This window comes from Salmo salar, chromosome 23, assembly GCF_965601325.2.
Source record: "Salmo salar chromosome 23, fSalSal1, whole genome shotgun sequence".
In the NCBI taxonomy this organism is placed as follows: domain Eukaryota; kingdom Metazoa; phylum Chordata; class Actinopteri; order Salmoniformes; family Salmonidae; genus Salmo; species Salmo salar.
Window position 1 is genome coordinate 3011635 of NC_138313.1, and position 24631 is coordinate 3036265.

Sequence of the window (24631 nt, forward strand, 5' to 3'; positions counted from 1 at the left end):
ATGGGACAAACAATCCCGTCCCTTCCGTACCAGCCGTCCTGGATCTTCAACATTGGAACCACTCAGATTACCTGCTTCTGGAGACAGGAGGATATTTCCTCCCTCAAAACGAGCGCTGTGGACTCGGGAACAGTCGAAGTGATGACGCTGCAGAAGCTTGGGGAACGCACAACAAATTGTAGCCTGTACCCCGACATTCCTGTTGGTATGCGTTTGCGCGCCATTGATCGGTGCAGACAGTGAGCCTCCCGTGAAATGCCTTCTGAAGGGCCGGGACACCACTGTCGTGTCTTTGGCATCATTAAACTGAAGACATGTTTATCAAATAACTCTGTAATTATTATTACGCGATTAAACTGATTGATCGTGTAACTGTAATTAACTAGGAGGTCGGGGCACCAAGGAAAATATTCAGATTACAAAGTTATAATTTTCCTAATATAACTTTCAGATATCATAATATCTGATCTCTGAGTCTCCTGATTAATGACGTATTAGTTTACCTCACGCCAGTCTCATTCCAAACATCGTAAATTGTTGGTTATCTGCACGAACCCAGTCTTCACTATGAGTCATCCATACATCAATTGTCTTAAAATCGTTTATTTACTAACTAAATAATTCACAGAAATGCATAACAAACAGTAGGTATCGTTACAAAGAAATGATAAAGGAATGTGCCCTAGTGGGCTAAACCGGCATGGCGGCTTCTTAGACAAAAGGGGGAGTGTGGTCAGCGGAGAAGACACTACAGAGTTGATAAATATTAACAATTGAAATGCTAATCCTTTGCACATGAACGCTCACTCATTCGGGAATAATTGCAATCAATATATATATTTACGCTCAGTGTGTCGTCGAGATCTTTGTTGAAAAGTTTGTTTCTGTTGGAGAGTTTTCCGCGCTCTCTCTCCCTCTCGGTCAGAATGGATATTTCAAAGTGACATTCATTAATGTTGTTATAGGATGGGTGTTTCGTCGGTCTTCGCATTCAATGATATCGAATTCCTAGCTGCAGACTAGTAATTAATATCAAAGACTTGTTATTATTCTGTCGGTATCAATAGTCTAAGAGTTTAACCACGTGGTATGGTCAAAGTTCAGAACGAGGAATGCATGGTCAAACCTTGACCCTCTTGTTCTCGAGGTAAGCTGGTCTGATGATAGAAACCCTGGGTGGGGGTTATATTTGGAATACAGAAAAAGGCTGTCTCATGACGCCAGGTCCTGTCTGTGTCCCTGGGGGCGTGCCAAGGACTTAGTTAAGACTCCAAAGGGAATTTGAGTTTCCTTCATTAAACAGTCCAAAATCATATTTACACAATTTCACAAACAGTTCCATCCTTATTCTTTCATTTTATACAACCATTAGATATAAGCCTCACAACTGAGGCTATTATATAAACAGAGCCATGGCAATGTGGCCGTATTGTCTCATGAGTTTCACAAAATTGTACCAAACGGACCAGTTCGTAGCTGGATTCTTCACCGATCTTTTATACCTTCTCCAGAACATAAATGTCATTCGGTTCTCCAGTCCTGTGAGGTGGAAGAATTCCTTTGTCTCTCTATGAAAACACCCTGTCTTTATACTGTGGCCATGAGGCGGGACATTTTCTTAGGAATTTACGACCGCTCAAACAGGGCCTGGGTAGGGGGAGGTAGGGGGATGGTACATAGAAAACCCAAAGAGGGCAACGTCATGACACCACCATGGGGACTGGGAGAGATTACTTATTTTTCCACCACTTTTGACAACCAAAGAGACTTTGTGTGGGATAATAGCATGGTCGTGTCCAACCCTGCTAATTCCCTCGACTCTGCTACTAACAACCACTTAAGGGGCATGGGGGCTCCGGCAAGGGCTGACGTAGTACCTCATTTGGACAGTAACCAAACGTGGGGGCACTGTTGTCAAAGTAATGTTTTTGTGGAGGGGTGCACTGGTCGCTCACACCCGTGCCAAGGACCCTCGTTCTGGGGTTTACCCGAGCCAAGTGCTCAGAGGCTGCTTTCTCATCGGAGGTGCTTGGGGAAAGCTACTAAGTTTCACTTGGCAGAAGTTATGCATCCTAGCCGACATTAGGCAGGAAGCTTTTTAGTCTAAGCTAGCTAGCCTCTTTGACCAGAGCATGGTCTGTTTAGAATAGCCAAGTGACTTAACTCTACATATTCTAAACAAGCGAGCTACCCAAGCAACTTCACCATGGGAAGGTAGGAATAACTAGTAAAAGCTAGCTCGCCTAGGTGTGTTGGCCAACGTGTCTATCACGCTATGCAGCGTTTGTTTAGCTAGCCCGGGCTCGAAAGTCTATGTAGGAACGGATCACCGGGGTGGGACCGAACCCTTAATCAAAAAAGATTCTGGGAAGAGAGGCAAGCGGTGCATGACCAAGGCAGACACAGGCGGCGGTGGGTACCCATCAAACCTGGCCGCCCTATCCCTTCAAGTAGCCTCCAGTAACCGGCATCAGGAGCCGGGTTGGGTGCAGGCAGTTACTGCATACACCACACCCAGGAAGAAAATACATTTGCTCCAACCAAAAAACAAATCCGCGTCCCGCAACTCAGACTCAGCCGAGGTACAGGCAACCGGGAGAGGAAGTCACTATTGGAAACACCAAGGCCCCTCAAGAATGAGACACGATTGTCAAGAGAACCTGCGCCTTAGACTAGCAGTACATTGCCAGCTGTGGGCAAGCCACGGTTAGTAAAATCGTCCCCTAGGCCCACACACAAACTGATTCGAGCGAGGGCAGCCAGAGAATGCACCGAGCTGGCTGAGACATACAAGACAACAAACGTGAATATCTTTTTATTAATTTGGGCATGGTCCCGACCCAGCTTGTTAGCCTTCATCGTTTCGGTTGTGTTAGCCATCTTACTCATTGCTACATTCAGGTCAAGCAATCCATATAATAACTAATTGGTTTGCACACAACGGGTGAGCACACGCTACCACAAAGGGACAGTTTAGTTGGTGAAAAGTCAGTCTCATGTTCCAAAGATGTTTGTTTTTGGCATGAATCGTTCCTGCTGAAATCGAGGTGAAGAGCGGAATAATTGAAGGGTTTCAATAAGGCATTGATTTCATTGGCCTTGTCAGGCGTGATTTTTGTTCTTCAATTGAAGTCGTGAGAGTGTAACTCATACAGTTGTGTTGTACCGAGAGTGTTGACTGAATGGAAACCTGGTTCAGTCTGCTTTTCACCAAACACAAGTTCACCTTTCAGCAGGACAATAACCTAGAAGACAGTGAATCGCAGTGAAGGCTGCTGCTGATGATGATGGCACCGGAAGAAATGGCAGCCATTTTACGGGCACCTAACCAATTGTGCTATTATGCGTTTTTTTCACATTATTTGTAACTTATTTTGTACATAATGTTTCTGCCACCGTATCTTACGGCAAAAAAGAGCTCCTGGATATAAGGACAGCGATCACTCAACTCGGATTAGACTAAGATTTTTTCTTCAACAAGCAGGACGCATAGGATATACTTCAGACACCCGACAAGGCCGAAATCCACTTCATTGGCAAGAGAAAGAGACACAGGTATAGAGGACACAGGGCGGGGTGCCTCGTAAGAATCCGCCGACAGCGAGTGGGAAATCTGTCCTGACCATCAATATTACTTGCCAACGTACAATCATTGGACAATAAATTAGACAAGGTACGATCACGAATATCCTACCAACGGGGACATCAAAAACTGTAATATCTTATGTTGTTTCACCAAATCGTGGCTGAATGACGACATAGAAAATATTCAGCTAGTGGGATATACGCTGCACCGGCCAGATAGAACAGCACGCTCCAGTAAGACGAGGGGGGGTGGTCTGTGTATATTTGTAAACAACAACTGGTGCATAAAATCTAAGGAAGTCTCTAGATTTTGCTCGCCTGAAGTAGAGCATCTCATGATAAGCTGTAGACCACACTATTTGCCAAGAGAGTTATCAATTTTTTTCGTGGCTGTTAATTGATGGACGCTGGCACCACGACTGCACTGGGTCAGCTGTATAAGGAAATAAGCAAACAGGAAACCGCTCACCCTTAGGGGGCGCTCCTAGTTGCCAGGGACTTTAATGCAGGGAAACTTAAATCAGTTTTACCTAATTTCTATCAGCGTGTTAAATGCGCAACCAGAGGGAGAAAAACTCTAGATCACCTTTACTCCACACACACAGACACATAAAGTTCTCCCTCGCCCTCCATTTGGCAAATCTGACCATAATTCTATCCACCTGATTCCTGCTTACAAGCAAAAATTAAAGCAGGAAGCACCAGTGACTAGGTCAATAAAAAAGTGGTCAGATGAAGCAGATGCTAAACTACAGGACTGTTTTGCTATCACAGACTGGAATATGTTCCGGGATTCTTCCGATGGCATTGAGGAGTACATCACATCGGTCACTGGCTTTATCAATAAGTGAATCGAGGACGTCGTCCCCACAGTGACTGTACGTACATACCCCAACCAGAAGCCATGGATTACAGGCAACATTCACAATGAGCTAAAGGGTAGAGCTGGCTCTTTCAAGGTGCGGTACTCTAACCCAGAAGCTTATAAGAAATTCTGCTATGCCCTCCGACGAACCATCAAACAGGCAATGCGCCAATACAGGACTAAGATTGAATCATACTACATTGGCTGCGACACTTGTCGGATGTGGCAGGGCCTGCAAACTATTACAGACTACAAAGGAAAGCACAGCAACGAGCTGCCCAGTGACACGAGCATACCAGACAAGCTAAATCCCTTTATGCTTGCTTCGAGGCAAGCAACACTGAGGCATGCATAAGAGCACCAGCTGTTCATGACGACTGTGTGATCACGCTCTCCGTTGCCGATGTAAGACCTTTAAAAAGGTCAACATTCACAAGGCCGCTGGGCCAGACGGATTACCAGGACGTGTGCTCCAGGCATGTGCTGACCAACTGGCAGGTGTCTTCACTGACATTTTCAACATGTCCCTGATTTGAGTCTGTAATACCAACATGCTTCAAGCAGACCACCATAGTCCCTGTGCCAAAGAGCACTAAGGTAACCTGCCTAAATTACTACAGACCCGTAGCACTCACGTCCGTAGCCATGAAGTGCTTTGAAAGGCTGGTAATGGCTCACATTAACACTATCAACCGCTCAAACAGATCCACAGATGATGCAATCTCTATTGCACTCCACACTGCCCTTTCCCACCAAGACAAAAGGAACACCTATATGAGAATGCTGTTCATTAACTACAGCTCAGCGTTCAACACCATAGTGCCCACAAAGCTCATCACTAAGCTAAGGATCCTGGGACTAAACACCTCCCTCTGCAACTGGATCCTGGACTTCCTGACGGGTCGCCCCCAGGTGGTGAGGGTAGGTAGCAACATCTGCCCCGTTGATCCTCAACACTGGAGCCCCTCAGGGGTGCGTACTCAGTCCCATCCTGTACTCCCTGTTCACCCACGACTGCATGGCCAGGCATGACTCCAACACCATCATTAAGTTAGCAGACATTTTTACATTTTAGTCAAATAGCAGACGCTCTTATCCAGAGCAACTTACAGTAGTGAATGCATACATTTCATACATTTTTTTTTGTTCTGTGCTGGCCCCCCGTGGGAATTGAACCCACAACCCTGGCATTGCAAACACCATGCTCTACCAACTGAGCTACAGGGAAGGCAGACGACACAGGTGGTAGGCCTGATCACCGACAACGACGAGACAGCCTTTAGGGAGGAGGTCAGAGACCTGGCGGGGTGGTGCCAGAATAACAACCTATCCCTCAACGTAATCAAGACAAAGGAGATGATTGTGGACTACAGGAAAAAGAGGACCGAGCACACCCCATTCTCATTGATGGGGCTGTGGTGTGGCAGGATGAGAGCTTCTTTGGTATCCACATCACCAACAAACTAGAATGGTCCAAACACACCAAGACAGTCGTGAAGAGAGAGAGAGAAAAAAAAAGATTTGGCTTGGGTCCTCAGATCCTCAAAAGTTTCTACAGCTGCAACATCGAGAGCATCCTGACTGGTTGCATCACTGCCTGGTACGGCAAATGCTCGGCCTCAAGGTACCACAGACGGTAGTGCGCACGGCCCAGTACATCACTGGGGTTAAGCTGCCTGCCATCCAGGACCTCTACACCAGGCGGTGTCAGAGGAAGGCCCTAAAAATGGTCAAAGACCCCAGCCACCACAGTCAGACTGTTCTCTCTGCTACCGCATGGCAAGCGGTACCTGAGTGCCAAGTCTACAACCAAAAGGCTTCTCAACAGCTTTAACACCCAAGCCATAAGACTCCTGAAAAGGTAATCAAATGGCTACCCAGACTATTTGCATTGTGTCCTGCCATTCAAGACCCCCCCCCCCCCAACCCCTCTTATACTCTGCTGCTACTCTCTGTTTATCATCTAAGTATAGTCACTTTAACAATACCTACATGTAGATATTACCTCAATTAGCCCGACTCACCGGTCCCCCCGCACATTGACTCTGTACCGGTACCACCTGTATATAGCCTCGCTACTGTTAGTTTCACTGTCATTTTACTGTTTTTTTACTTCTTTACTGTTTACCTAATACCTATTTTTTACTTAAAAATTGCACCGTTGGTTAGGGCTTATAAGTAAGCATTTCACATGACAAACAAACTTTGATTTGATGGGAGGACGGCTCATAATGTCTGGAATGGAGTAAATGGAATGGTATCAAACACATTAAAGATGTGGTTGCCACTCCATTGACTCCATTCCAGCCATTATTATGAGCCGTCCTCCCCTCAGCAGCCTCCAATGAGTGAATGTTCTTGAGTGGCCTACTTACAGTTTTGACTTAAATCTGCTTAAAAATCTATGGCAAGACTTGAAATTCGCTGTCTGTGTCTAGCAATGATCAACAACCAAGTTGACAGAGCATGAAGTATTTTTTAAAGAATAATGGGCAAATATTTCACAATCCAGGTGTGCAAAGCTCTTAGAGACTTACCCAAAAAGAATCCCATCTGTAATTTCTGCCAAAGGTGTTTCTAACATGTATTGACTCGTTTATTAAAAATACATGTATTTTGGTTAGACCGTTGAAGAAAAATACAACTAAATCCATTTTAATACCACTTTGTAACACAATAAAATGTGAAGGAATCTCATGGGGGTGAATACTTATGATAAGCACTGTAACTGATCTGAAGTCAGGTTTGGTTAGGGTTGGTCACTTACTGTGTGAAGGCCTCCATGGTGCTCTCTATCCTCTCGCCGCTTCCTGCCAACACAGATCAGAAGAAAAGCAGAGAATATCAGTGTCATATCCAGCTCCAAGACTCTCGCTCTATAGCCTGCTTTTCCTTGATCCCCACTGACTTGAAATAACAGGATAGTTCAAATCAGAGCCAAATATTTACCCAAATATAGTGTGACTCTGGGTCAAATCAATAGTCACTCAGCATTCCTGCTTGCAGCTACACCACAGGCTCCAAACATTCCACTTTCACTAGTCCAGTCCATTCACGTCAATGATTACGGATGAAAAGTGAAACAGCAAGGTTAACTACTACATCCCTCCACCGTTCCTTCCTTACCTCCTCTGTGTGAGATGTGGGTGCAGTGGAAGGCAGCCCGTTTCTTCTTGTGGAGGATCTGAGGGTTCTTCAACAGGTAGAGTGACGTCAGGGTGTAGCCCCCTAGGGCCGGAAGGATAAAGTACAGGGAACTGGCCATAATCAATTCTCCTCAACAAACGGTCCTCAAAAGTGTCCGAAGGCAATTAGGCGCAGTATCAAAAGGCAGAGGTCCTTGGATCCTCCTAGATACTCTAACAATAAATGAATAGAACACCTACAAATGTCAGGCTGTGTACTGATGGAAAAGAACCTGCCAGATGAGTCCCTTGTTCTGCAAGTTGTAATAAAATACTTTGAATATTTTCAGCTATCCCCCACCGAGCTGCTTCATAACACAGGTAACTAACAGCCAATGTAGAAACCACTCCAAATCCTCTTCAAGTGCATCTAAAGACACTCAATTGACCTGCTCATATAATAAACTTCACTTGACTCTTTTTCACACAATTATCTTCTCTCTTTCTATCCTCCACTTTACTACGCCTTCTCTTATTCTGATCACTCGGTTTCTCTCTCCGTCAGTCCATTGGTCACCTGTCAGCCTAGAACAATGTTGTAACAACTTTCATACAGTTAACAAAAAAACAGGACATGAAAAACTGGTACAACCAAAGGAGGCATCCGAAGGAAGTGCCACAAGGTCCTACTCCCATAACTTGCACTCGAATGCTTAGCAAAACTCTTACTCATAACCTCACCTAACACTACTCTCCTTCCCTCCATGGGCTCTGTTTGTAGTCAACCCTCTCCATCGCACTCTCCTTTTTACCGTTCTCTCTTTCTCCCTCTCACTGTGTAACTGGTACCCACACAAAGTCGTAAAATAACAGTTAATTAAAATACTAGTCCGTCAGTAGGAGCTGGTCTCCAACACCTCTCTCTCCCCTCTTTTTCCCTTCCCTGTGGCATAGATTGTTCTTCTCAGGCTTTACTGCCTTTTGTGACACAGAAACTCACGCTCTCTTTCACTGTGTGTGTGATAAAGTAATCATGTAAATGGAACTATCCTACACGAAGTGCGGCTATAATATACATTAAAAGCAAACCTCAAATAACATGCATTTATGGGTGGGAATATGAATGTAATGATAACATTATGGGTGCTACCTCTAGCAACAGATATGAGAGAGAGCTAACAGTATAGGCTGGTAAAGGGCGTGTGAGCAAGCGTTGATACATGGCAGGTTTCGACGCCGTCAGGTACCTTTTATTTAACAAAGGATGGGTATGTAAACTCACTCAAATTTTTATCACACACGGGCGCAAACACACAGACATAGCTTTTGACACCTATTCTTTGTTAAGTACACTATGTAAATGCACTTTCACAAGCTGGCATGCAACTTCAGCAGAATTCTGTATAGCACAGCATTGTTTACATCAATACAAATGCTGAAAGCTAGCAAACGAGAGACTAGACTAGATAAATCGGAGAAGCAAAAGCATAGAATGTATGCCAGAGAAAAAAATTAAATAAATTGTTCACTCCCCAGTATAGCATTCCTTCCTCAACTGACACACAAACACAATCCAAGGTCCAGTTCAAGCAGGTATTGTAAGATTTTCTAGTGCCCTTTGCCTTCTGTAACCAACCAGTATATCAAATGCAGTCTGTCACTCAATCCTGCATTAGCTATTAAACTAAAGTCGTGCTTTACGTATTCCCAAACCTTGATGAAGTAAACAGAGGTTGAGCTCCGTGGGAGAATACCTGACCCATGCAGACATGCCGAGGAGGAAAAGGAGAAAGAGTTGTCTAACAGGACAGACAACTTGGCTTGGAACAGGAGGGAGGAGATTACTCTTTTTAGCAGGTTGTGACACGTTAACAGCGAATATTACTGGCAAATTCACTATTATCCTTAGATTTTTCTATAACGCTGTCCACACTGCCATTCAGTACCACGAACAAGGACAGACCATAAGACAAAGAAAACCAACAGACAGTTTACCAGTATCAGGAATTGTATTTATTATATGTATATAATTGTTTGTTAAATTGTTTAATTCATAATACTCAGACGATAACCCTCAATAGCTCATATCTGTGAAAACACTACTAGTTATAGCACAACCATAAGAGAAACAAAAAAGAGAAATAAAAACATTAATAAAAATAAAAAATCCCTTATGTATATAAAAAAAAAAACAACTCATCACTATAACAATAATAAGAACAGCCATTTAAAAAAAGGACATTATTAAGAAACCGGCCTGACTATTTATGTTTTATTCATGTATTCTGTGCGTGTGCATGTGTGGTGCGTTTTGTGTGCAAGGATGTGTGTATGCGTGCGTCTGTGAAAAAGTGAGTGATTGCGTATTGCAAACATGGTCCCGTTGGTTCATTCACATGGTCCTCCGATGAGACTGGCGGTCAGTTGGGTCGTGTCGCTGGTGGGGGGATAGGGGGGGGGGGGGGGGGTAAAAAGGGGTTGGGGGATAGTAAAAGCAGCTTTTGGTCAGAGAACGACAGACAGTCACAAGAATCCAAACATGCAGATACAAGTAAGGGGAAAGCCTCTGGAGTGCGTTTCAAAAAGATAAAACACAGACGCAGAGAGACACATGCATACATCCTGCCGATTGGAGTAGTGTCTGCTGTGTTTCAACCACAGACTATCCCCCACACACACACACAATGAAACAGTGCGGACCAGGGTGGGACACCGCAAATGTGTGTTCAGACACTTGACACGCACACACTCAATAAAAAGTGTGACGAGCTCCAGTGAGCTTCCATGAAAAATCTGCCCAGAAATACAAGCAGATTAGAGGGAGGAAAAAGAAGAAATTTAAGTAAGCGCAAAAGAGTAGGCCAATGTCTTGACTTAAGACTAAAACAGTTGAAAAAAAAAACAATGAAAAAAACAGAAGGGGAAAAAGTTTGGTTACTGTGGCAAAGTGCAGGTGCGCTGATTGAGATGATTGACGCAAGTAACCCCTCTTCCCCCAACATGACTGACAGATGTCACTCAAGCAATGCTCCTCCCCTTTAAATCAGATCTGCTTTAATTTCTAGCCACGATTGGGGGGGAAAAAAAAAAGTTATCAGTTCGAGGGAGGAGGAACAAAAAAAATAAAAATGTACAGGAGGAAATAAGAGAAAAAGAAATGAGTAAACGAATGGCAGAGCAACCTGGGATGTGGTTTGGGAGGTCTCAGCCAATCAGAAGCGAGATAAATGTAAGGTGGGTGGGACCTGAAGGGGAAAGCCCTTTGAGTAAAGCATGGTTGGTAATTGAGGGATGTGGAATGGATGATACTGCTCATATGCACTGATCGATCAGAGGTGCGTTCAGTTCGCTTTAACATTTGCTACGTTGCGGAACGGTTTGTACTGACCGACACGTTTCCCAAAAACATTCTTGAACACACTTTGAGGTGTGTTTGCTCATAACTGACAGTGTTTTAAAAAAGGGCAGTAGCCATGCTGACAGCTTTACCCAACCCCTCCCAGTTTTTCAACTGGTCATTCAGTACAGCATTGCTTCCGTTCAATTGAACGTTCCAGAACGTACTGAACACAGCCCTGGCCTCAGATTTACTCTCCGCCTCCTCTATTGACTAAATGTAAGGATTAGGAGAGGCTAAACTGATCCCAGATCTGAAAGTAGGGCCACTTCTACCAATGAAAGGCTTATAGCGTCTGAGGGGCTGAGGATGTGCTATGGCAAAATGGAGCAGTCCACTGTTCGATGTGAGTGGAAAATGTGACACTCAGAGATCTGACAGCAATGCGTTAAGCTCTGAGCAACAATCACCATAAAACATGGTACATTAGCAGGAAACAAAGAGCAAATCAGCCGCGAATTACCATAGACACCGTAACCATGGCAACCAGTATCAGATTAACACAAGCTTAAAGTAAATGTCAGCTGTATATCTGCTGATTCTGCCTGCCACCCTCCACAACTAAATAAATGAACAGTATTTACAGATCACTGTCCTCCCTGAAACGATACCAGACACATGAAGGGAAGAGAGAGGGAGGAATGGCAAATAGGCAGAGAAATTAATATTTTCTAATATGGAGGCTGATTTCAAGTTGAATTTGGTTTTGGTGACATTTTGGTTTTGGGCAAAGAGAAACATACTATATGTACCTCTCTACAACAAAGATTGGAGTTATTTTCTTAACCTCCCATTTAAGGACCGGTGAGGGTCTGTGGCATGTCGCTGATCGGTGTTAGTGAGTCAGAGACTAGCACAGAAAGAATAGGAGAATCACATCAGCATTTCTAAGATGTGGGGTAATCATACCTGTTCTAGGTCATGTATTTCTATCTGAAAACTCTTTCATCCTCTTTATAAGTGTGGATAGAGAAAGAGAGCTGTGGGTTACAGTACAAAGACGATTCAAGCCATTTCTCGTCTCTCCATGCCTCCATCCCACTCTCCCTTTGCCACTTTTGTACATTTTAAGAATGTATGCATGTTCATTTAGATGAACATACATAATTTCTAAAGAAAAGACAACGCAATATAAAACTTCAACATGCTAGTAAAACAGTTTGTTTTTGCAAGTAGAGAATGTCTAGAAATCAGTGGCCCCCCCCAAAAAATGTTAAATTATTCTTAAATATAAACTTCAAAACATACAAATACGACTCCTGACTGATCATAAACATTCAAATAACGGTGTACAAACCAAACCGCCACGAGATCACTCAAACAAAACCATGTATGTACACATATAACCAGCGCCCAGCCATCTTTTCTTTGTCTTTTTTCTCAAACAATAATTCCATGGAGCAAGACAGACAGTTAAGGTGTTGGTTAATACAGTAACATATACTGTGACTAGTGAGAAAGAGATGGAAAGAAAGAAAACAGATTTACAGAGGGGAAAAAAGAAAGGCTCCTAGGGAAGAGTGGTAAATGGAGTTGGTCAGACAGAAGTAAGATTAAGTTCTTGCTTTTTAAACAGTGCACACTCCTCGCAGAAAGCAGTAAAAGAAGAGAAAGAGGGAAGAGTATCCTGATGGTGGTTAAAATGAGCGCAGTAGTACTTAAAGAAAATATCCACCCAAAACCACTCATTCCTATAATTTACAGTGTTAAATAACACTAATGTAAGAACAACGTTTTTGTGAACAAATGTTTCATTTTGTTGTTATAATAAGGTTGGTAGCAACATGTGAAAATGGAAATCAGTTGCAGCTCAATTCGACAACAAAACCCACAATCCAATGTTCTCTTTATGGGCTGGCTGGCAAGCTGGCTAGCAAGTGTAGCTACACAAAATAACACCAGAGTCAATATCAGCATGCAAAATAGTTGTAAAATTGCCTAAACAAACAGCACTATCAATTTAGGAGTCTACAATCTCACCATGTTTAACCTGCAGCTCGATGTGAGTCGCAGAGCAGAGTCTGACATACGCAATGGAACCATGAAATGCACCATGAACTAAAAGAGCAGACAAATAGAAGAAATGTGGTGGACCCTCTGTTTAATTACACATTTCGAGGTAGGAATAATCACAAAAATATGATCAATGGCTCATTTGAGAGAAGACAACCTCCCGTGAGACATCGGCCAGGATTTGAAATCTGACATGTATTATAGACATTTTTGCGATCTAACAGTCGAATTCCTATTAACTTACAGTGTAGTGAGAGTGGCTTTATCACAATGCTACGACATACCATCCGAATTTCTGCCTGTTTGATTGGCAATAGCTCAGGATACACATGAAATAACCCGGGAATCAATAGAACGTCGCTGATATGCACATAAACAAAATAACATTCAAAATGGGTGAATCTTTCCTTTAAGTAGACAACAGTCCCTCCCACCAAAAAAACACAACTTCCCCGCAATAGAAATAAAAATATATATATAAGAAAATACTAACTGTTAAATGTTTCTGGTCCTTTTTTTTTGTATGCTGTATATATATATATGTTGTTTTTGTATCTTGTCGTTTGGAGTCTTCCTGTTTCAAGACTCCGTGCCGCTTTGTCACTCGTCTTCAAAGCTGAAACACATATGAACAGGAGATAAAAATGACAAAAGAAAAATCACAGCTAAAAGTGTCTTCATGTGTGAGCAGAATGTCCACCTATCTTTTCCAAAGCTCTAGTAATCGTTATGGAGTGAATGTATGTATGTATGTATGTATGCATGTATGCATGTATGCATGTATGCATGTATGCATGTGTGTATGTATGCGTGTATGCATGTGTGTCTACCTCTATATGTCTCAGGAGCCCTGGTAGGTGGCCTGGAAGCGGAACGTCTCCTCAAAGATGAGCTCCTTCAGCTTCTCCTTAGGCAGGTCATCCAGCTCCATGGTGAAAGTGAACGGCTCCTCTGCTACAGGCTACACACACACACAAATGAAAATACTACACTGAACAAAAATAGAAACGCAAAATTTTAAGTTGGTCCCATGTTTCATGAGCTGAAATGAAAGATCCCAGAATTTTCCATACGCACAAAAAGCTTATTTCTTTCAAATGTTGTGCACAAATTTGTTTACATCCCTGTTAGTGAGCATTTCTCCTTTGCCAAGATAATTAATCCACCTGACAGGTGTGGCATATCAAGAAGCTGATTGAACAGCATGATCATTACACAGGTCCACCTTGTGCGGGGGACAATAAAAGGCCACTAAAATGTGCAGTTGTGTCACAACACAATGCCACAGATGTCTCAAGTTGAGGTAGTGTGCAATTGGCATGCTGACTGCAGGAATGTCCATCAGAGCTGTTGCCAGAGAATTGAATGATCATTTCTCTAGCACAAGCCCCCTCCATCACTTTAGAGAATTTGGCAGTATGTCCACCCGGCCTCACAACTGCAGATCACGTGTAACCATGCCAGCCTGAGACCTCCACAGCTGGTTTCTTCACCAGCGGAATCATCTGAAACCAGCTACCCGGACAGCTGATGAAACTGTGGGTTTGCACAAGAAAGAAACAGTCTCAGGGAAACGCATCTGTGTGCTCGTTGTCCTCAACCGCGTCTTGACCTGACTGCAGTTCATTGTCGTAACCAATTTCAGTGGGCAAATGCTCACCGTCGATGGCCACTGGCATGCTGGAGAAGTGTGCTCTTCACCAATGAATCCCGGTTTCAGCTGTACCAGGCAGATGGCAGAGAGTCTATGGCGTTGTGTGGGCGAGTGGTTTGCGGATGTCAACAGAGTGCCCCATGTTAGCGGTGGTGTTATGGTATGTTGAACTAAGCATGTAACAACCCTAGGGAATATCAATAGTTAGGGGGTGTAACGGTACACGTATTCGTACCGAACCGGTCAGCACAGGGACCTCGGTTCGGTCTGCACTGCGAACCCAAATAAATAAATTAAAGAAAATACATAAAAACATCTAGGCCTATAGGCTATGCTTACGTTACGTTGTATGCCTCGAGTCAATCTGAGCTGGGAAAAAAAAAAAAACATTTCAGACTATTCCGTTGAAACAACTAGTGCCCATGCAAACATTTTAATCTAAAATAAAATCTCAATTGCCGCATTTCAAACTGTCCTTTTGTGATACGCAGCCGGGATCCAGCTCTGTGCAATGGCGAGGTCGATAAACCAGGAGAATTCTCCATCATCGTCATCATCAACATCAGGAGGCTGAATAAATTTGGCTTGGCCCCTAAGACCCTAACAAACTTTTACACATGCATCCTGTCGGGCTGTATCACCACCTGGTACTTAGCCACTGTAACTAGCTGGCTACCACTTGGTTACTCAACCCTGCACCTTGGAGGCTGCTGCCCTATGTACATAGAATCACTGGTCACTTGAATAATGTTTGCATACTGTTTTACTAATTTCATATGTATATACTGTATTCTGGTCAATGCCATCCTATTTAACTATTGCTGTGTGTGTGCGCTAAATGTGTATGGCACCAAAATTGGATTTGATTTTGACATGTTGACAGGCTGACATCACCCCAGCATTCCTACCACTGGAGCAAGACGGAAACTAAAAAAAGAAAAACCTTTGTCTCCCCTGTGCATCCAAACAGCCCTTCGCAGCTGATTCTGACCAGGTCAAAGAAATTACAAGAGCGATAGGTATGTTTATAGCCACGGATATGCACCCATTATCGGTGGTTGAGAAGAATAGGGTGTCTTCAGCACCTCTTGAAAGTGCTTGCGCCACATTATGAACTTCGCCCTCTCGTACCCATTTCAGCCAACAAGTAGTACCCACTCTATATAAGCAAGCTGAAGTCGTCAACGAATTATCCAATGCACCTTGTGTTGCACTTACTACATACTGTATGGACGGACTGCCAGGGCTCGAGAGCTACTTAACAGTTACAGCCCATCACATTAACCCAGAGTGGGATATGAGAAGTACAGTGCTACAGTGGGTTTGTTGAAACGTTACACGCATATCAGTATCCTAGTAGCCTGATACCCTGACCAACACGATGTAGGCTGCCTGTCCTGAATCTGCACCTTCAGCATTCAAATGCTAAAATGGCTTGCGCAATATTAGGCTTAATTACTATAGTTGAGTGATAATACCCTAGAAAATTATATAGGTTATCATCTATAAGCTGTTGAAAATGGTGTTTTACTGGAATAAAAGTAAGCTACTGGCTATACCTGCTGAACGGGGCATGCATACATACAGCTCAGAGAGGCCCAGCTCATGAGATCCAGCAGCAGCAGATTTTTATTTAGAATGGAAAATGTGTTTATTCAACAAATGTTAGTGCATCGAATCGTATCACTTCAATTTGTTCTCTAAACTGAATCGCAGCGAATCGTTTCAAACCAAAATGTATCGTTCTTGTATCGTATCAGAGCCCATGTATCTAGATAGGTCTTGAAAGGGAAAGATGCGCATCCCTACTTATCCACGCTATAAAGCATGTGTAAAACGCAAACGAACCATGGCTGAAACAAATCCTGGACCTGCAGGAGTAGTAGGACCACAATCCAGGACCAAAGTTTCAGGTATTGTGACGTGACAGCGTGAGCCGTGTGGAACTTTGCCCGTTAGAAAGCTAGCATGTAAAATGTGGTCTATTTTTAGGTGTTGTGAAAGCAAAACATATTTTGTAGAATTCTCAAACGCTTCAGGAAATTGAACCAGAGTAACAAATTTTATATGTGAAAAGGGCCTTCGATGGTTTCTGGACAAGGCACTACAGTATGTGAGGACACTAGTGTATGTGAGGGTGGCCTGCTGCTGTCATACCTCGTCAGTGGGGTCGTAGTACTGCTCCAGATAGGGATGAGCCAGGGCCTCCTCTACCGTGATGCGCTTGATAGGGTTAAAGGTCAACATGCGGCCCAGCAGGTCCAGAGCTGGAGGGAGGAGACGGAGAGACGGGTGTTGTTAAAAGGTCATTAACAGGCATTCTGATTCCCATGTAAAAGCCTTTTGAGTTACTCAAATATCAGCTATAATATTTGTTTTGGATAGAAATGCTCAACATCGGAGAAAAATTATTTTTCTCCCCTCTCATGGCTAACTACCAGGAAGTTTGAAAAAACACTGAGAGGGCCAGGGAGCTTACATTCATGAACTCGACTGACAGCTCTTTGAAACACCTACACTACCGGTCAAACGTTTTAAAACACCAACTCATTCAAGGGTTTTTTCATTTGTACTACTTTCTACATTTCTTTTTTTTGGTTACTACATGATTCCATGTGTGTTATTTCATAGTTTCCATGTCTTCACTGCTATTCTACAATGTAGAAAACAGTAAAAACAAAGAAAAACCCATGAGTGAGTAGGTGTTCTAAAACTTTTGACCAGTAGTGTGTAAATCAACTTGGATGCAGTGGGGCCGTGTTGCAGTAAAATCATCTCAAGCTAATTTTGTGATACACAAAGCAACTCAAAGCACATCGAAACTGCATCAATGTTTGGCATGTCTCTTGGGAGGCGGCTGACAGCAACACTGACGGATGTGTTGACAACTTTGAACGACTCTTCCCCCCTTTTGTTTCATGCTGGCTGAAGACCTAGCTAGCCAGTAACTAGTTAACGCCAGACACAGATGAAAGGGGAAACATACAAGTATCTTTGCCATAGATGAAGTGTAAAATTTGTATTATATATTTGCTGACACCCAACAGTCACATTTTGGCACCCGTCGCCAATGTTGGTTACAAGGCTATACTTATTTAAATTAGGTAAGGGAATATCATGTTACCATTGGCGTATTAAAATTAGGTAAGGTGATGTCACCCTATCCCCTTACTAATCCCACCTCCTGAATCCAAGTGTTTGACATGGGGGAGGGGACCACTAACTTTATGATCAAACTTGATCAAACTGTGAATGTATGTATTTTGTGTGTGAAAAAATAAATAAAAACAATGCTGTTGTACTTGCCTTTCTTGCACTGACTTTGCTAATAGCTGCTTTATTGAAGAACAGTTTCTTACTATGACGATCTTACCTAGTGACCCTAAGATGAATGTACTAAATCACTCAGGGTAAGATAAATTACTATAATGTAATAATGTGTGTTCTACCCTTGCTGTCCGCCTTGGGGAACAGCTTGTTCCAGGGGATCTTGGGTTTCTCAGGCAGAGACTGCAGGTAGTTCCTGGCCTTCATGTTGATGATGCAGTTCAGGTCATCCGGAGTGGGAGAGCCCAGGATCCCTGCACAACCAATCACACACTTTACACCTGGGTCCTGTTCAGCAGGACACAAGGTAGCAAACAGTTGAAATGCTTTGAAAATGGAAATATAAAATGTATACTGAACAAAAATTATAAACACAACATGTAAAGTGTTGGTCCCATGTTTCAGGAGATCTATTTGTGCACAAATTTGTTTACAACCCTGTAAATTAGCATTTCTCCTTTGCCCAGATAATCCATCCATCTGATAGGTGTGGCATATCAAGAAGCTGATTAAACAGAATGATCATTACACAGGTGCACCTTGCGCTGGGGGCAATAAAAGGCCACTAAAATGTGCAGTTGTGTAACAACACAATGCCACAGATGTCTCAAGTTGAGGGAGCGTGCAATTGGCATGCGGACTGCAGGAATGTCCACCAGAGCTGTTGCCAGAGAATTTAATGTTAATTTCTCTACTGCGTCGTTTTAGAGAATTTGACAGTATGTCCAACCGGCCTCACAAGTGCAGACCACATGGAAGCAAGCCAGCACAGGACCTCCAAATCCAGCTTCCTCACCTGCAGGATTGTCTGAAACCAGCCACCCGGACAGCTGATGAAACTGTGGGTTAGCAGAACCAAAGAATTTCTGCACAAACTGTCAGAAACCTTCTCAGGGAAGCTCATCTGCATCCTTGTCGTCTTCACCAGGGTCTTGACCTGACTGCAGTTCCGCGTCGTAACCAAGTTCAGTGGGCAAATGCTCACCTTCAATGGCCACTGGCACGCTGGAGAAGTGTGCTCTTCACCAATGAATCCCGGTTTCAGCTGTACCAGGCAGATGGCAGAGAGTCTATGGCGTTGTGTGGGCGAGTGGTTTGCGGATGTCAACAGAGTGCCCCATGGTGGCGGTGGTGTTATGGTATGGGCAGGCAAAAGCTACAGACAACGAACACAATTTAATTTTACCAATGGCAATTTGAATGCATAGATATACCGTGACAAGATCCTGAGGATCTATTTTTGTTCAGTGTATAAGGCAAGTTCAGGTAAGTTTAGCCATGTCCACCCTTCTCACAGACAGAAGCCAAAGTCAAGGATATTTCCAAAGGGTATTTCGGAAAAGAGGACACAGCAAGTCATGCAAAAGTTTGAGGGAGTGTCACACCCTATTCCCTTTATATTGTACTACTTTTGACTAGGGCCCATAAGGCTCTGGTCAAAAGAAGTGCACTAGATAGGGATTAGGCTGCCATTTGGTTCGCAACCTGTCTCTCTCTCACCCAGTATGTGGTTGAGCTGGTCCAGGTAGTGCTTCCCAGGAAAGATGGGCCTGTTGGACAGCATCTCAGCCAGGATGCAGCCCACTGACCAGATATCAATGGACTTGGAGTAGCCCTGAACAACACACGGCGTTAGTACAAACATTCACATACACACTATCAAAGGACTAGGAGTAGTCCTGACAGAGAAAACATGGTCCACAGACATGTAATCAATGCACAGTCCACACACCCACCTTGGAGTTGAGCATGATCTCGGGGGCCCTGTACCAGCGCGTAGCCACATACTCTGTCAGGAAGCCTGTGTGGTCATGCTCTGGGTCAGCTATCCGTGCCAGCCCAAAGTCACAGATCTGACGGAAGAGCCGTCATTAAAACACGGAGAGAAGCATGCAGACACACATACACAAAACTTAAGAAACAATTTGCAACAGAACCGGCGGAAGAAATACATGCCTGTTCATGCCAGCAAATCCTCACAACGCCCTCTAATGCTTATAGAGTAGATCATTTTCTTCACACGTTGGTTAGACCCTAACCACTGGTCCAAGATTAGATTTCCCCACTCTCTAATGGTTATGATTGGGTGATAGCTAGGGTAAACATGGGCGTATTCATAAGTGTCTCAGAGAAAAAGTGCTGATCTAGGATCAGGTGCCTCCTGTCCATTAGTGAACTGCCGTAGCGCAGTGGTCTGAGCAGCACGCTTCGGCTCTGAGTATCACGAGTTCGCGCCCAGTGGTAGGCAATAGTTAAGGCTGGGCTGTATCACAACCGGCAGTGATCTGTAGTCCCATAGGGTGGCGCACAACTGGCCCAGCGTTGTCCTGATTTGGGGAGGGTTTGGCCTGGGTAGGGCATCATTGTAAAATAAGAATTTGTTCTTAACTGACTTGCCTAGCTAAATAAATAAAAATGTATTGACAAGGAAATACTGACCATAGAACAGCACTTATACTCTGAAATGCTTTATAAATATCAGCCCTGATCTTATACCAATGGGTAGCTAACCATGCCTTAAGGTTACAGTTGGGATTAGTAGTAGTGTTGGGGTTAGCAGTAGTAGTATTGTAGATATAGGGTTAGTAGTAGTATTCTGGTTATTATTACCTTGAGGTCACAGGTGGTGTTGATGAGCAGGTTGGAGGGCTTGAGGTCACGGTGCAGCACGTTGGCAGAGTGGATGTACTTCAGGCCTCTCAGGATCTGGTACAAGAAGTAGCAGGTGTGGTCGTTGCTCAACATCTGGGTCTTCAGGAGCTTGTACAGGTCTGTCTCCATCAGGTCCTGCACTATGTAGCTGGGAAACAAGGGGTTAAGGAGCCTAATGAACAGAGGGGGACCAAACCATAACCCATGTTATTCTGTTAGACCTAAGCTTGAAAAGGTCTGTCTCCATGAGGACCAGCACTATATAGCTGGGAACCAGCAGGTGGCGCCATTCCAGGAGACAACAGAGGATGAGGAGGAATATGACAGTTGCGGGCACTACAGGTCAACAACCACATATCCATTTGAACCTGACCGCAAACAATTCCATGTATTAAGTGTGAATTTTTGGTGGAGTTTTAAAAAACATAAAGGCCTTTACACACCCATAATAATATCACTTAGTCCCGTCCCCCTCTGTATTGCTAACATTCACTTCCTGTAATTTTCACTTCGGCGCAGGTCCAATGAATTTGTTTATTTTCCAATGCTTCTGCATGGAATTATAACACTGAAAACAAAGGTTAAGTCATCAACCTTGGAACAATGCAAAACATTTAGGGACTGTACGTTATTTATGAGGGATACTTGGAGAAAAATTGGACGTCTCTGAAATGAAAATGGATGGCCCTCCCTTCAGTAAAATATATTTGTACCAGACCCTCCCTGAACACTTAAAAAAAATAAAACCCAGACCCTCCATTATACCCAAAATAATAATTAAAACAAAGTAGATAGAGAAAATGCATACTATTTACCCTCACTCCTTGGACAGACCAGAGCCTTAGCTATGCAGTTTCAGATTATTATAAAAAAAAAATGTTTAACTTTATAATAATTGTTTTATTTTACCTTTATTTAACTAGGCAAGTCAGTTAAGAACAATTGGGACTCCCAATCACGGCCGGTTGTGATACAGCCTGGATAAATTGCATAAATCTATCATTATGATGCTATGATACAGCCTGCATTGCATAAATCTATCATAGTATTTGCTCGTCTGAGAAAAGCCTTTGATAAACCCATTTCATGCAATTCTACATCATTTTATATGAGTATTTTTTTAATACCACACCAGAGCATGTGCGCTGAGTGGAGCGAGGAGCCATGCTTGTGTAATTTTGCAGGTTGGTGGAGCGGATGTAAAAAAGAAATAAAACAAAGGGAATGTTGGCCTTCTCTCCCAGTCCAATTTCAAGCCGGGTACTGTTCAGCCATGAGCTCTGGGCATGCTCTTCCCAGCATATTTCGGTTCCTTTATCACTATTATTTTAACTAGGCCTATTCTGTTGTATTTATTTAGCCTACCCACCACTAGTAATGTGCAGAGATCGATATATCTCTCTCTCTCACACACTCACACACTCACACACACACACACACACACACACACACCACACACACACACACACAGTTTCCCCATTTGTCTCTGATTCAGATGGGTTGGGTTAAATGCGGAAGACACATTTCAGTTGAATGCATTCAGTTGTACAACTGACCAGGCATCCCCCTTTCCCTTTTCGGGTAAAAGAATACACGTCCCTCATGCACTCGATGCGGCGGGCCCTCAGGATGTCGTTGATGCCGATGATGTTTTCATGGCGGAACCGCAGCAGGATCTTGATCTCCCTCAGTGTGCGCTGACAGTACGTCTGATGCTCAAATGGACTGATCTTCTTAATGGCCACGCGAGAATCTGTCATGCCGTCATTGGCCGAGCTGCGTGGGGTGGGGGGGGGGGGGGGGAAGAGAGGGCTCCAGTTACAACCTGCACAATAAGCCCAGCACATTGCATATGACATGGCAGTTCTTTATAATAGTGACACAGTGATGACTGACACCTGAGCATGAGCACAATGAGACGACCAACTAAGAGGAACCATCGCAGAACATGGGCTCATATTGAATTATTAAGGTTAGGCTCTAATTGACAACTTAGTCAATAAAAAACTGTCAAGGTAATGTAAAAGTTCTTGAGTCATTAAAAATAAATAGTCTATACACGGTTTTGATTACATTCAGAGTGTGCATGCTATGGCGTGCCCTAGGAAGTTCTGCGTTTGGTAAAAAAATGTCAAGTAGGAAATAATGGTGTAACACTTTCCCTAGCCATTGTTTAGATAACTTGGATAAGGCCAGAAATGCTTGATCTGACTCGCAAGTCAAAACTTGCCTCGCTGACTTGACATCCATACACCTACAAGAGGTACATAAAATGTTGATACTGCATATAGCTGGAGCTGTAAAGTCTGGTTCCCTTTACCATAAAAGGCCCAATGTAAACATCTGAAATCGTGCTAAACTCAATCTTTGAACTTGCTTAATTAAACAATTCTCTCGCCCACCTTGTGCACTATGCAACATTGCACAGAAATACATTTGCTATTAGAAAACTAGTGGTATGACCAGTGAGGTTGGTTAATTAACCAACGAACTGTTTAGTTAGCTACCGGTAACTAACTTGCTAGTAACAGTTGACCCATCAAAAAACGACTCACGCTGTGTGAACGATAGACTGTTTAATGTATCAAGATTACAAAGACCTGCGCAATCACTTCATCGCACTTCCTGTATTGAAAAAGATTTTGGCAGCCTCATAATAACCACGCCTATTAGCTAATTATAAGATAACGTTTATAGCTAGCAAGTTAGCCTGCGCTGCGGTTATAATATAGCTAGTTAGTTTGCAAACTAGCTAGATAGCTAACATTGTTTGCCCCAATGTACTACACATGACGTATGCTGTGTCTTGTAGAAACTAGCTTGTTCGTTTTATGCAATTGTGCACGTTACTTTGATACAATAGGTGGGCATCAAAACCACAAAGCGTAGCTAGTTAGTAGCTACCTACAAACCTAACTACTATAGCTAGCTAAGTGAGCCAAACGCTGTCAATCTGTTGCTAGCTAGCCAGTTAACTACGTATAAATAGTTTCTTACTACCAATGGTAACGTTAAGTACAATTGAATACACAACAAGGGTATGTGCAGAATTGTGCGTTTACATCCAGAGGAGGCAGTGAGCTAGCCAACGCCTTCAGGCGAAGCTTAGCTGGCTTGTTTTAAAAAAAAAAAAAACATTATACTCAAGGCAACGTTTTTACGGCGAACATTGTTTATTTTCTCTTACCAAACCATTCCATAGGCCCCTTCCCCGATGTACGAGAGGTTGACATAGCGGGGGCCAACGTCAAAGTTCTGCCCCTTTACCACCTCCAAAACGGGCTTGATCCCCGTAGCTCCAGTAGCTCCCTCGGGCTCAACAGCCCCGGCGGCACCAGTATTCGAGCCTGTAGCTCCAGTCGAAGCAGCACTGTTGCTCGAATCCGCCATGATTCAGTCTAGAAATCTACTATTTCAGTCAATATTTGGGAGGGGGCCTGGCGCAAATCTAAAATTGACTTCAGGTTGATAGGAAGGTTAAATATATTTCCCTGGTTCGTTTCGTTGACGGATGAATATGAGTCGTTCAAGGCCCCCCTCCAGAGTGTGTAAATGGATTCGTTTCTAGTTCTTCTTCTTCTTTGCTTTGGAATTTAAGCCGCGGTTGACATCCCAACTGTGATGTGTTACTGCCACCATCTGGATGGCAGGCTGAATAGAAAAATTGAAACTGAACCCAAATAAAAGGGAAAGGGGATACCTAGTCAGTTGTACAACTGAATGCATTCAACTGAAATGTGTCTTCCGTTAAGGGGGAACCTAGTCAGTTCCACCTGAATGTATTCAACTGAAATGTGTCTTCCGCATTTAAAAGTGATCCAATGTGATGTTGTTTGTGATAAAAACCTGTATTCCTCCATTTTCCCCACACCCAGGACGTTTCATGTATTTTTACAACCCATTTTACATTTACATGTTAGTCCTTTAGCAGACGTTCTTATCCAAAGCGACTTACAGTTATTGCATTCACCTAGGGCCTCTCGAGTGGTGCAGCAGTCTAAGGCACTGCATCT

The 24631-nt window shown here is 43.4% G+C and overlaps 2 protein-coding genes across 5 annotated transcripts in view; both read right to left on the reverse strand.

Annotated features, from left to right (window-relative positions):
• The window catches only part of LOC106583904 (lysophospholipase D GDPD3), a 28668-nt gene extending 19223 nt beyond the window's left edge, over nucleotides 1–9445 (reverse strand). Inside the window, exons 1-3 of one of the 3 annotated variants that reach the window (XM_082967880.1) lie at nucleotides 9289–9445; nucleotides 7577–7809; nucleotides 7218–7260 (exon numbers count right to left, since the gene is read on the reverse strand). In XM_082967880.1, the coding sequence (XP_082824006.1) occupies nucleotides 7218–7260; nucleotides 7577–7715 (182 nt within the window). In that variant the 5' untranslated portion in view covers nucleotides 7716–7809; nucleotides 9289–9445. The remainder of the gene's footprint in view (nucleotides 1–7217; nucleotides 7261–7576; nucleotides 7810–9288) is intronic. The other 2 variants (XM_082967881.1, XM_014168549.3) reach the window with 2 other exon arrangements.
• Nucleotides 9446–9565: 120 nt separating this feature from the next.
• Nucleotides 9566–24213, reverse strand: mk03 (Mitogen-activated protein kinase 3). Of its 2 annotated transcripts, NM_001173796.1 has the most exon segments (10): nucleotides 9566–10012; nucleotides 13479–13601; nucleotides 13816–13946; nucleotides 16797–16906; nucleotides 18089–18220; nucleotides 19467–19581; nucleotides 19703–19819; nucleotides 20577–20766; nucleotides 22212–22394; nucleotides 23806–24145. In NM_001173796.1, coding segments are annotated over 8 exon segments (1170 nt in total). In that variant the 5' UTR covers nucleotides 24009–24145; the 3' UTR covers nucleotides 9566–10012; nucleotides 13479–13601; nucleotides 13816–13826.
• Nucleotides 24214–24631: the final 418 nt, after the last annotated feature.